The 12,481-nt window shown below is 52.1% G+C and overlaps 1 protein-coding gene across 2 annotated transcripts in view; it reads right to left on the bottom strand.

Moving 5' to 3' along the window:
* Window positions 1-12,481, bottom strand: part of slc9a7 (solute carrier family 9 member 7) — a 180,493-nt gene that overhangs the window by 123,901 nt on the left and 44,111 nt on the right. For both annotated transcript variants that reach the window (XM_041889517.1, XM_041889516.1), the window contains exon 10: window positions 8,929-9,042. In XM_041889517.1, coding sequence (XP_041745451.1) covers window positions 8,929-9,042 — 114 coding nt within the window. The remainder of the gene's footprint in view (window positions 1-8,928; window positions 9,043-12,481) is intronic.

Consider the following 12,481-nt stretch of genomic DNA (forward strand, 5'->3'; position numbering starts at 1 on the left):
TCAGGAGGAGGTCAGGCTGAATGGCTAAATACAGCTGGAGCCTAGTCAGGAGGAGGTCAGGCTGAATGGCTAAATACAGCTGGAGCCTAGTCAGGAGGAGGTCAGGCTGAATGGCTAAATACAGCTGGAGCCTAGTCAGGAGGAGGTCAGGCTGAATGGCTAAATACAGCTGGAGCCTAGTCAGGAGGAGGTCAGGCTGAATGGCTAAATACAGCTGGAGCCTAGTCAGGAGGAGGTCAGGCTGAATGGCTAAATACAGCTGGAGCCTAGTCAGAGGAGGTCAGGCTGAATGGCTAAATACAGCTGGAGCCTAGTCAGGAGGAGGTCAGGCTGAATGGCTAAATACAGCTGGAGCCTAGTCAGGAGGGTCAGGCTGAATGGCTAAATACAGCTGGAGCCTAGTCAGGAGGAGGTCAGGCTGAATGGCTAAATACAGCTGGAGCCTAGTCAGGAGGAGGTCAGGCTGAATGGCTAAATACAGCTGGAGCCTAGTCAGGAGGAGGTCAGGCTGAATGGCTAAATACAGCTGGAGCCTAGTCAGGAGGAGGTCAGGCTGAATGGCTAAATACAGCTGGAGCCTAGTCAGGAGGAGGTCAGGCTGAATGGCTAAATACAGCTGGAGCCTAGTCAGGAGGAGGTCAGGCTGAATGGCTAAATACAGCTGGAGCCTAGTCAGGAGGAGGTCAGGCTGAATGGCTAAATACAGCTGGAGCCTAGTCAGGAGGTCAGGCTGAATGGCTAAATACAGCTGGAGCCTAGTCAGGAGGAGGTCAGGCTGAATGGCTAAATACAGCTGGAGCCTAGTCAGGAGGAGGTCAGGCTGAATGGCTAAATACAGCTGGAGCCTAGTCAGGAGGAGGTCAGGCTGAATGGCTAAATACAGCTGAAGCCTAGTCAGGAGGAGGTCAGGCTGAATGGCTAAATACAGCTGGAGCCTAGTCAGAGGAGGTCAGGCTGAATGGCTAAATACAGCTGGAGCCTAGTCAGGAGGAGGTCAGGCTGAATGGCTAAATACAGCTGGAGCCTAGTCAGGAGGAGGTCAGGCTGAATGGCTAAATACAGCTGGAGCCTAGTCAGGAGGAGGTCAGGCTGAATGGCTAAATACAGCTGGAGCCTAGTCAGGAGGAGGTCAGGCTGAATGGCTAAATACAGCTGGAGCCTAGTCAGGAGGAGGTCAGGCTGAATGGCTAAATACAGCTGGAGCCTAGTCGAGGAGGTCAGGCTGAATGGCTAAATACAGCTGGAGCCTAGTCAGAGGAGGTCAGGCTGAATGGCTAAATACAGCTGGAGCCTAGTCAGGAGGAGGTCAGGCTGAATGGCTAAATACAGCTGGAGCCTAGTCAGGAGGAGGTCAGGCTGAATGGCTAAATACAGCTGGAGCCTAGTCAGGAGGAGGTCAGGCTGAATGGCTAAATACAGCTGGAGCCTAGTCAGGAGGAGGTCAGGCTGAATGGCTAAATACAGCTGGAGCCTAGTCAGGAGGAGGTCAGGCTGAATGGCTAAATACAGCTGGAGCCTAGTCAGGAGGAGGTCAGGCTGAATGGCTAAATACAGCTGGAGCCTAGTCAGGAGGAGGTCAGGCTGAATGGCTAAATACAGCTGGAGCCTAGTCAGGAGGAGGTCAGGCTGAATGGCTAAATACAGCTGGAGCCTAGTCAGGAGGAGGTCAGGCTGAATGGCTAAATACAGCTGGAGCCTAGTCAGGAGGAGGTCAGGCTGAATGGCTAAATACAGCTGGAGCCTAGTCAGGAGGAGGTCAGGCTGAATGGCTAAATACAGCTGGAGCCTAGTCAGGAGGAGGTCAGGCTGAATGGCTAAATACAGCTGGAGCCTAGTCAGGAGGAGGTCAGGCTGAATGGCTAAATACAGCTGGAGCCTAGTCAGGAGGAGGTCAGGCTGAATGGCTAAATACAGCTGGAGCCTAGTCAGGAGGAGGTCAGGCTGAATGGCTAAATACAGCTGGAGCCTAGTCAGGAGGAGGTCAGGCTGAATGGCTAAATACAGCTGGAGCCTAGTCAGGAGGAGGTCAGGCTGAATGGCTAAATACAGCTGGAGCCTAGTCAGGAGGAGGTCAGGCTGAATGGCTAAATACAGCTGGAGCCTAGTCAGGAGGAGGTCAGGCTGAATGGCTAAATACAGCTGGAGCCTAGTCAGGAGGAGGTCAGGCTGAATGGCTAAATACAGCTGGAGCCTAGTCAGGAGGAGGTCAGGCTGAATGGCTAAATACAGCTGGAGCCTAGTCAGGAGGAGGTCAGGCTGAATGGCTAAATACAGCTGGAGCCTAGTCAGGAGGAGGTCAGGCTGAATGGCTAAATACAGCTGGAGCCTAGTCAGGAGGGTCAGGCTGAATGGCTAAATACAGCTGGAGCCTAGTCAGGAGGAGGTCAGGCTGAATGGCTAAATACAGCTGGAGCCTAGTCAGGAGGAGGTCAGGCTGAATGGCTAAATACAGCTGGAGCCTAGTCAGGAGGAGGTCAGGCTGAATGGCTAAATACAGCTGGAGCCTAGTCAGGAGGAGGTCAGGCTGAATGGCTAAATACAGCTGGAGCCTAGTCAGGAGGAGGTCAGGCTGAATGGCTAAATACAGCTGGAGCCTAGTCAGGAGGAGGTCAGGCTGAATGGCTAAATACAGCTGGAGCCTAGTCAGGAGGAGGTCAGGCTGAATGGCTAAATACAGCTGGAGCCTAGTCAGGAGGAGGTCAGGCTGAATGGCTAAATACAGCTGGAGCCTAGTCAGGAGGAGGTCAGGCTGAATGGCTAAATACAGCTGGAGCCTAGTCAGGAGGAGGTCAGGCTGAATGGCTAAATACAGCTGGAGCCTAGTCAGGAGGAGGTCAGGCTGAATGGCTAAATACAGCTGGAGCCTAGTCAGGAGGAGGTCAGGCTGAATGGCTAAATACAGCTGGAGCCTAGTCAGGAGGAGGTCAGGCTGAATGGCTAAATACAGCTGGAGCCTAGTCAGGAGGAGGTCAGGCTGAATGGCTAAATACAGCTGGAGCCTAGTCAGGGAGGTCAGGCTGAATGGCTAAATACAGCTGGAGCCTAGTCAGGAGGAGGTCAGGCTGAATGGCTAAATACAGCTGGAGCCTAGTCAGGAGGAGGTCAGGCTGAATGGCTAAATACAGCTGGAGCCTAGTCAGGAGGAGGTCAGGCTGAATGGCTAAATACAGCTGGAGCCTAGTCAGGAGGAGGTCAGGCTGAATGGCTAAATACAGCTGGAGCCTAGTCAGGAGGAGGTCAGGCTGAATGGCTAAATACAGCTGGAGCCTAGTCAGGAGGAGGTCAGGCTGAATGGCTAAATACAGCTGGAGCCTAGTCAGGAGGAGGTCAGGCTGAATGGCTAAATACAGCTGGAGCCTAGTCAGGAGGAGGTCAGGCTGAATGGCTAAATACAGCTGGAGCCTAGTCAGGAGGAGGTCAGGCTGAATGGCTAAATACAGCTGGAGCCTAGTCAGGAGGAGGTCAGGCTGAATGGCTAAATACAGCTGGAGCCTAGTCAGGAGGAGGTCAGGCTGAATGGCTAAATACAGCTGGAGCCTAGTCAGGAGGAGGTCAGGCTGAATGGCTAAATACAGCTGGAGCCTAGTCAGGAGGAGGTCAGGCTGAATGGCTAAATACAGCTGGAGCCTAGTCAGGAGGAGGTCAGGCTGAATGGCTAAATACAGCTGGAGCCTAGTCAGGAGGAGGTCAGGCTGAATGGCTAAATACAGCTGGAGCCTAGTCAGGAGGAGGTCAGGCTGAATGGCTAAATACAGCTGGAGCCTAGTCAGGAGGAGGTCAGGCTGAATGGCTAAATACAGCTGGAGCCTAGTCAGGAGGAGGTCAGGCTGAATGGCTAAATACAGCTGGAGCCTAGTCAGGAGGAGGTCAGGCTGAATGGCTAAATACAGCTGGAGCCTAGTCAGGAGGAGGTCAGGCTGAATGGCTAAATACAGCTGGAGCCTAGTCAGGAGGAGGTCAGGCTGAATGGCTAAATACAGCTGGAGCCTAGTCAGGAGGAGGTCAGGCTGAATGGCTAAATACAGCTGGAGCCTAGTCAGGAGGAGGTCAGGCTGAATGGCTAAATACAGCTGGAGCCTAGTCAGGAGGAGGTCAGGCTGAATGGCTAAATACAGCTGGAGCCTAGTCAGGAGGAGGTCAGGCTGAATGGCTAAATACAGCTGGAGCCTAGTCAGGAGGAGGTCAGGCTGAATGGCTAAATACAGCTGGAGCCTAGTCAGGAGGAGGTCAGGCTGAATGGCTAAATACAGCTGGAGCCTAGTCAGGAGGAGGTCAGGCTGAATGGCTAAATACAGCTGGAGCCTAGTCAGGAGGAGGTCAGGCTGAATGGCTAAATACAGCTGGAGCCTAGTCAGGAGGAGGTCAGGCTGAATGGCTAAATACAGCTGGAGCCTAGTCAGGAGGAGGTCAGGCTGAATGGCTAAATACAGCTGGAGCCTAGTCAGGAGGAGGTCAGGCTGAATGGCTAAATACAGCTGGAGCCTAGTCAGGAGGAGGTCAGGCTGAATGGCTAAATACAGCTGGAGCCTAGTCAGGAGGAGGTCAGGCTGAATGGCTAAATACAGCTGGAGCCTAGTCAGGAGGAGGTCAGGCTGAATGGCTAAATACAGCTGGAGCCTAGTCAGGAGGAGGTCAGGCTGAATGGCTAAATACAGCTGGAGCCTAGTCAGGAGGAGGTCAGGCTGAATGGCTAAATACAGCTGGAGCCTAGTCAGGAGGAGGTCAGGCTGAATGGCTAAATACAGCTGGAGCCTAGTCAGGAGGAGGTCAGGCTGAATGGCTAAATACAGCTGGAGCCTAGTCAGGAGGAGGTCAGGCTGAATGGCTAAATACAGCTGGAGCCTAGTCAGGAGGAGGTCAGGCTGAATGGCTAAATACAGCTGGAGCCTAGTCAGGAGGAGGTCAGGCTGAATGGCTAAATACAGCTGGAGCCTAGTCAGGAGGAGGTCAGGCTGAATGGCTAAATACAGCTGGAGCCTAGTCAGGAGGAGGTCAGGCTGAATGGCTAAATACAGCTGGAGCCTAGTCAGGAGGAGGTCAGGCTGAATGGCTAAATACAGCTGGAGCCTAGTCAGGAGGAGGTCAGGCTGAATGGCTAAATACAGCTGGAGCCTAGTCAGGAGGAGGTCAGGCTGAATGGCTAAATACAGCTGGAGCCTAGTCAGGAGGAGGTCAGGCTGAATGGCTAAATACAGCTGGAGCCTAGTCAGGAGGAGGTCAGGCTGAATGGCTAAATACAGCTGGAGCCTAGTCAGGAGGAGGTCAGGCTGAATGGCTAAATACAGCTGGAGCCTAGTCAGGAGGAGGTCAGGCTGAATGGCTAAATACAGCTGGAGCCTAGTCAGGAGGAGGTCAGGCTGAATGGCTAAATACAGCTGGAGCCTAGTCAGGAGGAGGTCAGGCTGAATGGCTAAATACAGCTGGAGCCTAGTCAGAGGAGGGTCAGGCTGAATGGCTAAATACAGCTGGAGCCTAGTCAGGAGGAGGTCAGGCTGAATGGCTAAATACAGCTGGAGCCTAGTCAGGAGGAGGTCAGGCTGAATGGCTAAATACAGCTGGAGCCTAGTCAGGAGGAGGTCAGGCTGAATGGCTAAATACAGCTGGAGCCTAGTCAGGAGGTCAGGCTGAATGGCTAAATACAGCTGGAGCCTAGTCAGGAGGAGGTCAGGCTGAATGGCTAAATACAGCTGGAGCCTAGTCAGGAGGAGGTCAGGCTGAATGGCTAAATACAGCTGGAGCCTAGTCAGGAGGAGGTCAGGCTGAATGGCTAAATACAGCTGGAGCCTAGTCAGGAGGAGGTCAGGCTGAATGGCTAAATACAGCTGGAGCCTAGTCAGGAGGAGGTCAGGCTGAATGGCTAAATACAGCTGGAGCCTAGTCAGGAGGAGGTCAGGCTGAATGGCTAAATACAGCTGGAGCCTAGTCAGGAGGAGGTCAGGCTGAATGGCTAAATACAGCTGGAGCCTAGTCAGGAGGAGGTCAGGCTGAATGGCTAAATACAGCTGGAGCCTAGTCAGGAGGAGGTCAGGCTGAATGGCTAAATACAGCTGGAGCCTAGTCAGGAGGAGGTCAGGCTGAATGGCTAAATACAGCTGGAGCCTAGTCAGGAGGAGGTCAGGCTGAATGGCTAAATACAGCTGGAGCCTAGTCAGGAGGAGGTCAGGCTGAATGGCTAAATACAGCTGGAGCCTAGTCAGGAGGAGGTCAGGCTGAATGGCTAAATACAGCTGGAGCCTAGTCAGGAGGAGGTCAGGCTGAATGGCTAAATACAGCTGGAGCCTAGTCAGGAGAGGTCAGGCTGAATGGCTAAATACAGCTGGAGCCTAGTCAGGAGGAGGTCAGGCTGAATGGCTAAATACAGCTGGAGCCTAGTCAGGAGGAGGTCAGGCTGAATGGCTAAATACAGCTGGAGCCTAGTCAGGAGGAGGTCAGGCTGAATGGCTAAATACAGCTGGAGCCTAGTCAGGAGGAGGTCAGGCTGAATGGCTAAACACAGCTGGAGCCTAGTCAGGAGGAGGTCAGGCTGAATGGCTAAATACAGCTGGAGCCTAGTCAGGAGGAGGTCAGGCTGAATGGCTAAATACAGCTGGAGCCTAGTCAGGAGGAGGTCAGGCTGAATGGCTAAATACAGCTGGAGCCTAGTCAGGAGGAGGTCAGGCTGAATGGCTAAATACAGCTGGAGCCTAGTCAGGAGGAGGTCAGGCTGAATGGCTAAATACAGCTGGAGCCTAGTCAGGAGGTCAGGCTGAATGGCTAAATACAGCTGGAGCCTAGTCAGGAGGAGGTCAGGCTGAATGGCTAAATACAGCTGGAGCCTAGTCAGGAGGAGGTCAGGCTGAATGGCTAAATACAGCTGGAGCCTAGTCAGGAGGAGGTCAGGCTGAATGGCTAAATACAGCTGGAGCCTAGTCAGGAGGAGGTCAGGCTGAATGGCTAAATACAGCTGGAGCCTAGTCAGGAGGAGGTCAGGCTGAATGGCTAAATACAGCTGGAGCCTAGTCAGGAGGAGGTCAGGCTGAATGGCTAAATACAGCTGGAGCCTAGTCAGGAGGAGGTCAGGCTGAATGGCTAAATACAGCTGGAGCCTAGTCAGGAGGAGGTCAGGCTGAATGGCTAAATACAGCTGGAGCCTAGTCAGGAGGAGGTCAGGCTGAATGGCTAAATACAGCTGGAGCCTAGTCAGGAGGAGGTCAGGCTGAATGGCTAAATACAGCTGGAGCCTAGTCAGGAGGAGGTCAGGCTGAATGGCTAAATACAGCTGGAGCCTAGTCAGGAGGAGGTCAGGCTGAATGGCTAAATACAGCTGGAGCCTAGTCAGGAGGAGGTCAGGCTGAATGGCTAAATACAGCTGGAGCCTAGTCAGGAGGAGGTCAGGCTGAATGGCTAAATACAGCTGGAGCCTAGTCAGGAGGAGGTCAGGCTGAATGGCTAAATACAGCTGGAGCCTAGTCAGGAGGAGGTCAGGCTGAATGGCTAAATACAGCTGGAGCCTAGTCAGGAGGAGGTCAGGCTGAATGGCTAAATACAGCTGGAGCCTAGTCAGGAGGAGGTCAGGCTGAATGGCTAAATACAGCTGGAGCCTAGTCAGGAGGAGGTCAGGCTGAATGGCTAAATACAGCTGGAGCCTAGTCGGGAGGAGGTCAGGCTGAATGGCTAAATACAGCTGGAGCCTAGTCAGGAGGAGGTCAGGCTGAATGGCTAAATACAGCTGGAGCCTAGTCAGGAGGAGGTCAGGCTGAATGGCTAAATACAGCTGGAGCCTAGTCAGGAGGAGGTCAGGCTGAATGGCTAAATACAGCTGGAGCCTAGTCAGGAGGAGGTCAGGCTGAATGGCTAAATACAGCTGGAGCCTAGTCAGGAGGAGGTCAGGCTGAATGGCTAAATACAGCTGGAGCCTAGTCAGGAGGAGGTCAGGCTGAATGGCTAAATACAGCTGGAGCCTAGTCAGGAGGAGGTCAGGCTGAATGGCTAAATACAGCTGGAGCCTAGTCAGGAGGAGGTCAGGCTGAATGGCTAAATACAGCTGGAGCCTAGTCAGGGAGGAGGTCAGGCTGAATGGCTAAATACAGCTGGAGCCTAGTCAGGAGGAGGTCAGGCTGAATGGCTAAATACAGCTGGAGCCTAGTCAGGAGGAGGTCAGGCTGAATGGCTAAATACAGCTGGAGCCTAGTCAGGAGGAGGTCAGGCTGAATGGCTAAATACAGCTGGAGCCTAGTCAGGAGGAGGTCAGGCTGAATGGCTAAATACAGCTGGAGCCTAGTCAGGAGGAGGTCAGGCTGAATGGCTAAATACAGCTGAAGCCTAGTCAGGAGGAGGTCAGGCTGAATGGCTAAATACAGCTGGAGCCTAGTCAGGAGGTCAGGCTGGATGGCTAAATACAGCTGAAGCCTAGTCAGGAGGTCAGGCTGAATGGCTAAATACAGCTGGAGCCTAGTCAGGAGGAGGTCAGGCTGAATGGCTAAATACAGCTGGAGCCTAGTCAGGAGGAGGTCAGGCTGAATGGCTAAATACAGCTGGAGCCTAGTCAGGAGGTCAGGCTGAATGGCTAAATACAGCTGGAGCCTAGTCAGGAGGAGGGGACTGAACACTGGCTAACCAGGCAGATTAGAACCACTCTGATCTAAACAGTAACAACGGCAATTTATCAACACATGAAGCAAATAATGCAAAAGCCAGATATTGTGGAAGTATCAGGGAAGGCTTGAGGAGCTTTTGCACTGGTTGTGTCAGAGGTGTATCAGTGTAAAAGGTATTGGACATCACAACCAGTGCAACTGCTCCTCAATCCTTCCCTGATACTTCCACAATATCTGGCTATTGCATTATTTGCTTCAGCGCTGTGTGTAAACCAGCTCTCTGTTACCTTGTGGAAGTAGCAGGGAAACATGGAGAAGCTGGAGTAATAGTGTAGTCACTGTTGAAGGATACAAAGGCCCCGACGATGAAGATGGGGCTGAAGACGTGGTTCTGGAAGGTGAACAGAGCCAGGCCCATGTAGGAGAAGATGAAGTTCTCTGCTAGGAAGTGAAGGACCTCAAACAGCTGAAACACAGAGAGATGACTTCATTACATACCCACATCCTAGTCCACAAAGCTGAGAAGGCTTCATGTTGAATCCCTTTTAAATACTGAGCTCTCTCCTCAACCAGGTAGCTTTAAAGGATGCCAGTCAGTCAAAACCGGGCCTAGGAAACAGAAATGTAGAACTTCCTCACACTCTTGCGAGTAGGGGAATGTGGTAAGATGGCTCGCTCATAATATCAGAGAACCGGGGTTAAGCAAATAACCTTAAATTCTCTTTCAATTATTTCTTTCGACATCTCACTGTGGGATATGGCCAACTCCCGTTAAAAAAATGCCCTTCGAAGCCAGCTAGTCCCACCCTCAGAGGCCCTGACACAGAGGACAGTATGCACCAATGAAGGCGCAGTGACGTCTGGTCCGTAGAACCTCATCAAGGTATGTGGGGACACCCAACAAGCCGCATCGCAAATCTCCTGCAAGGAGAAGCCCTTAAACAGAGCCTAAGATGTAGCCATACCTCTGGGGGAGTGAGCCCTGGCTGTAACCCCTTGCTGTTATAGGCCAGTATAACAGCTTCCACAATCCAATATGATAACCGTTGATGAGAAAGGGGCCTGAGGCCTTGTAGGGAGGCGCCCAGAACACAAAGAGTTGGTCTCTCTTGTGCAAAGCTCTCATCCTATCCAAGTATATGCTCAACGCACAAACGGTGGAGATGCTCCGCTTCCATAGAAGAGAAAGGCGGCGGGTGGAAATTCACAAGCAATGAAATAGCCTGAAGCACAATAGACAAATCCCATGATGGGACCTTAAGGCTTGGGAACTGGAGGTAAGCGACGCGCCCCCTTCATGAAACAACATAAGGAGGCGTGTTTTCCCACCGTGTTATCGTCAAAGCCTATATGACAAGCAGAAATAGCGACTAGATAGACCTTAACAGTGGAGAAAGCCTTCCCTCTGTCCAAAAGTACCCCTAGGTTGGCAGTCCCCCTCTGCCGCGTACCCCTAGGTTGGCAGTCCCTCTCTGCCACTGGGGCGTACCCCTAGGTTGGCAGTCCCCCTCTGCCGCGTACCCCTAGGTTGGCAGTCCCCCTCTGCCGCGTACCCCTAGGTTGGCAGTCCCCCTCTGCCACTGGGGCGTACCCCTAGGTTGGCAGTCCCTCTCTGCCGCTGGGGCGTACCCCTAGGTTGGCAGTCCCCCTCTGCCGCTGGGGCGTACCCCTAGGTTGGCAGTCCCCCTCTGCCGCGTACCCCTAGGTTGGCAGTCCCCCTCTGCCGCTGGGGCGTACCCCTAGGTTGGCAGTCCCCCTCTGCCACTGGGGCGTACCCCTAGGTTGGCAGTCCCCCTCTGCCACTGGGGCGTACCCCTAGGTTGGCAGTCCCTCTCTGCCACTGGGGCGTACCCCTAGGTTGGCAGTCCCCCTCTGCCGCGTACCCCTAGGTTGGCAGTCCCCCTCTGCCACTGGGGCGTACCCCTAGGTTGGCAGTCCCCCTCTGCCACTGGGGCGTACCCCTAGGTTGGCAGTCCCCCTCTGCCGTGTACCCCTAGGTTGGCAGTCCCCCTCTACCACTGGGGCGTACCCCTAGGTTGGCAGTCCCCCTCTGCCACTGGGGCGTACCCCTAGGTTGGCAGTCCCCCTCTGCCGCTGGGGCGTACCCCTAGGTTGGCAGTCCCCCTCTGCCGCTGGGGCGTACCCCTAGGTTGGCAGTCCCCCTCTGCCACTGGGGCGTACCCCTAGGTTGGCAGTCCCCCTCTGCCGCGTACCCCTAGGTTGGCAGTCCCCCTCTGCCACTGGGGCGTACCCCTAGGTTGGCAGTCCCCCTCTGCCACTGGGGCGTACCCCTAGGTTGGCAGTCCCCCTCTGCCGCGTACCCCTAGGTTGGCAGTCCCCCTCTGCCGCGTACCCCTAGGTTGGCAGTCCCCCTCTGCCGCTGGGGTGTATTAGGGCCCACAGAAGAGCTTCTATGAAGGAACTTTGAATGTCTTTGAACTTCAAAGAGTTGGCTTAACTAACATTGGACCAGAGCTAGCCCTTGGTCATGACTCTCAGTTCCATTACATTACACACAATGCCACCTAGAGTTTGAGATCTAGACCAGAGCTAGCTAACTAGCTAACAAGCTTGTGTGTGCGCAGTGGCAACAGAATTAAAAGAAAAACACATCTTACTTTTTTGTAGTTAATAAATCCAATGTGAAACGTGATAACTATAGTATCCTTAACTAGCATTGAAAAAGTTAATCCCTTCTTCTTGAATAAAAAATACCTTTCCCTAATTTCTGAATCACGCTTGTAACATCAGTAGCTAAAAAATTATTTTAATCACCCGGAAAATATAAATCTCTATTGATATCACATACATTATCAAGCATTTCACACATTATCCAGATACTGACTGTTAGCACTTGGTGGTCTATAGCAGCTTCCCACCAGAATGGGCTTTAGGTGAGGCAGATGAACCTGTAGCCATATTACTTCAACAGTATTTAACATGAGATCCTCTCTTAGCTTTAAAGGAATGTGGTTCTGAATATAAAAACAGCCACACCTCCACCTTTGGCATTTCTGTATTTTCTGTAGATCTTATAACCATGTATTGCTACCACTTTATCATCAAAGGTATTATCCAAGTGAGTTTCAGAGATTGTCAGAATATGAATGTCATCTGTTACTAGGAAATTATTGATTTCATGAACCTTGTTTCTTAAGCTACATATGTTAACGTGGGCTATTTTTAGCACTTTTCTGAGATGCTTGATTGTTTTTTATTGCTTTCCTGGGAAGTTTAGCAGAGGTAGACATACTCGGGTTATTTTTATTAGTGCGGGGTGAGCTGCACACAGTGGACTTCCTAACAGTATATCTCTGGTTCATAGGCACATGATTACTGCATACAATAGCTGCAGGATCAGCAGAGGCATTCAGGGCAGCTAGAGGGACATAAATTAGGTTACTTACATTGTGTCTTCCAACGCCCCTAGGATAATGTGTATTTGCTGAATCATTATGACAACTCAGCGACACAAAGGTAGGGATTAAATGAGCTGGGCTTGGGTCATTTATAAGTCATTGTCTCAACGCAGCCTTATAATGCTGTGAAAGGAACCAGGAACCCAAATGATTTGGGTGGATCCCATCCTCCTTATAATGCGAGCTTTGTTTCCAGAAGATATCAAAATTGTCAATAAATGTTACACCCACAGAGCTGCAATAGTCTCGTAGCCAGTTATGGAGGGCTAAAAGTCTGCTGAACCGTTCAATGCCACGATTTAGGGAGGGCAGAGAGCCAGATATTATAGGGAGTTTGTTGGTGTCAAGTAGTGACCCAATCAGTTCTTTAAAATCCATCTTCAGCTGTTCTGAGCTGCCCTTCATAATGTCATTGAATCCCACATGAACTATGATAGACTCAATTTCCTGATGCTGGTTTAAAATGTTTGGGAGCAGCTTATTGAT

Source organism: Coregonus clupeaformis, unplaced genomic scaffold (assembly GCF_020615455.1).
Source record: "Coregonus clupeaformis isolate EN_2021a unplaced genomic scaffold, ASM2061545v1 scaf0028, whole genome shotgun sequence".
Lineage (NCBI taxonomy): Eukaryota > Metazoa > Chordata > Actinopteri > Salmoniformes > Salmonidae > Coregonus > Coregonus clupeaformis.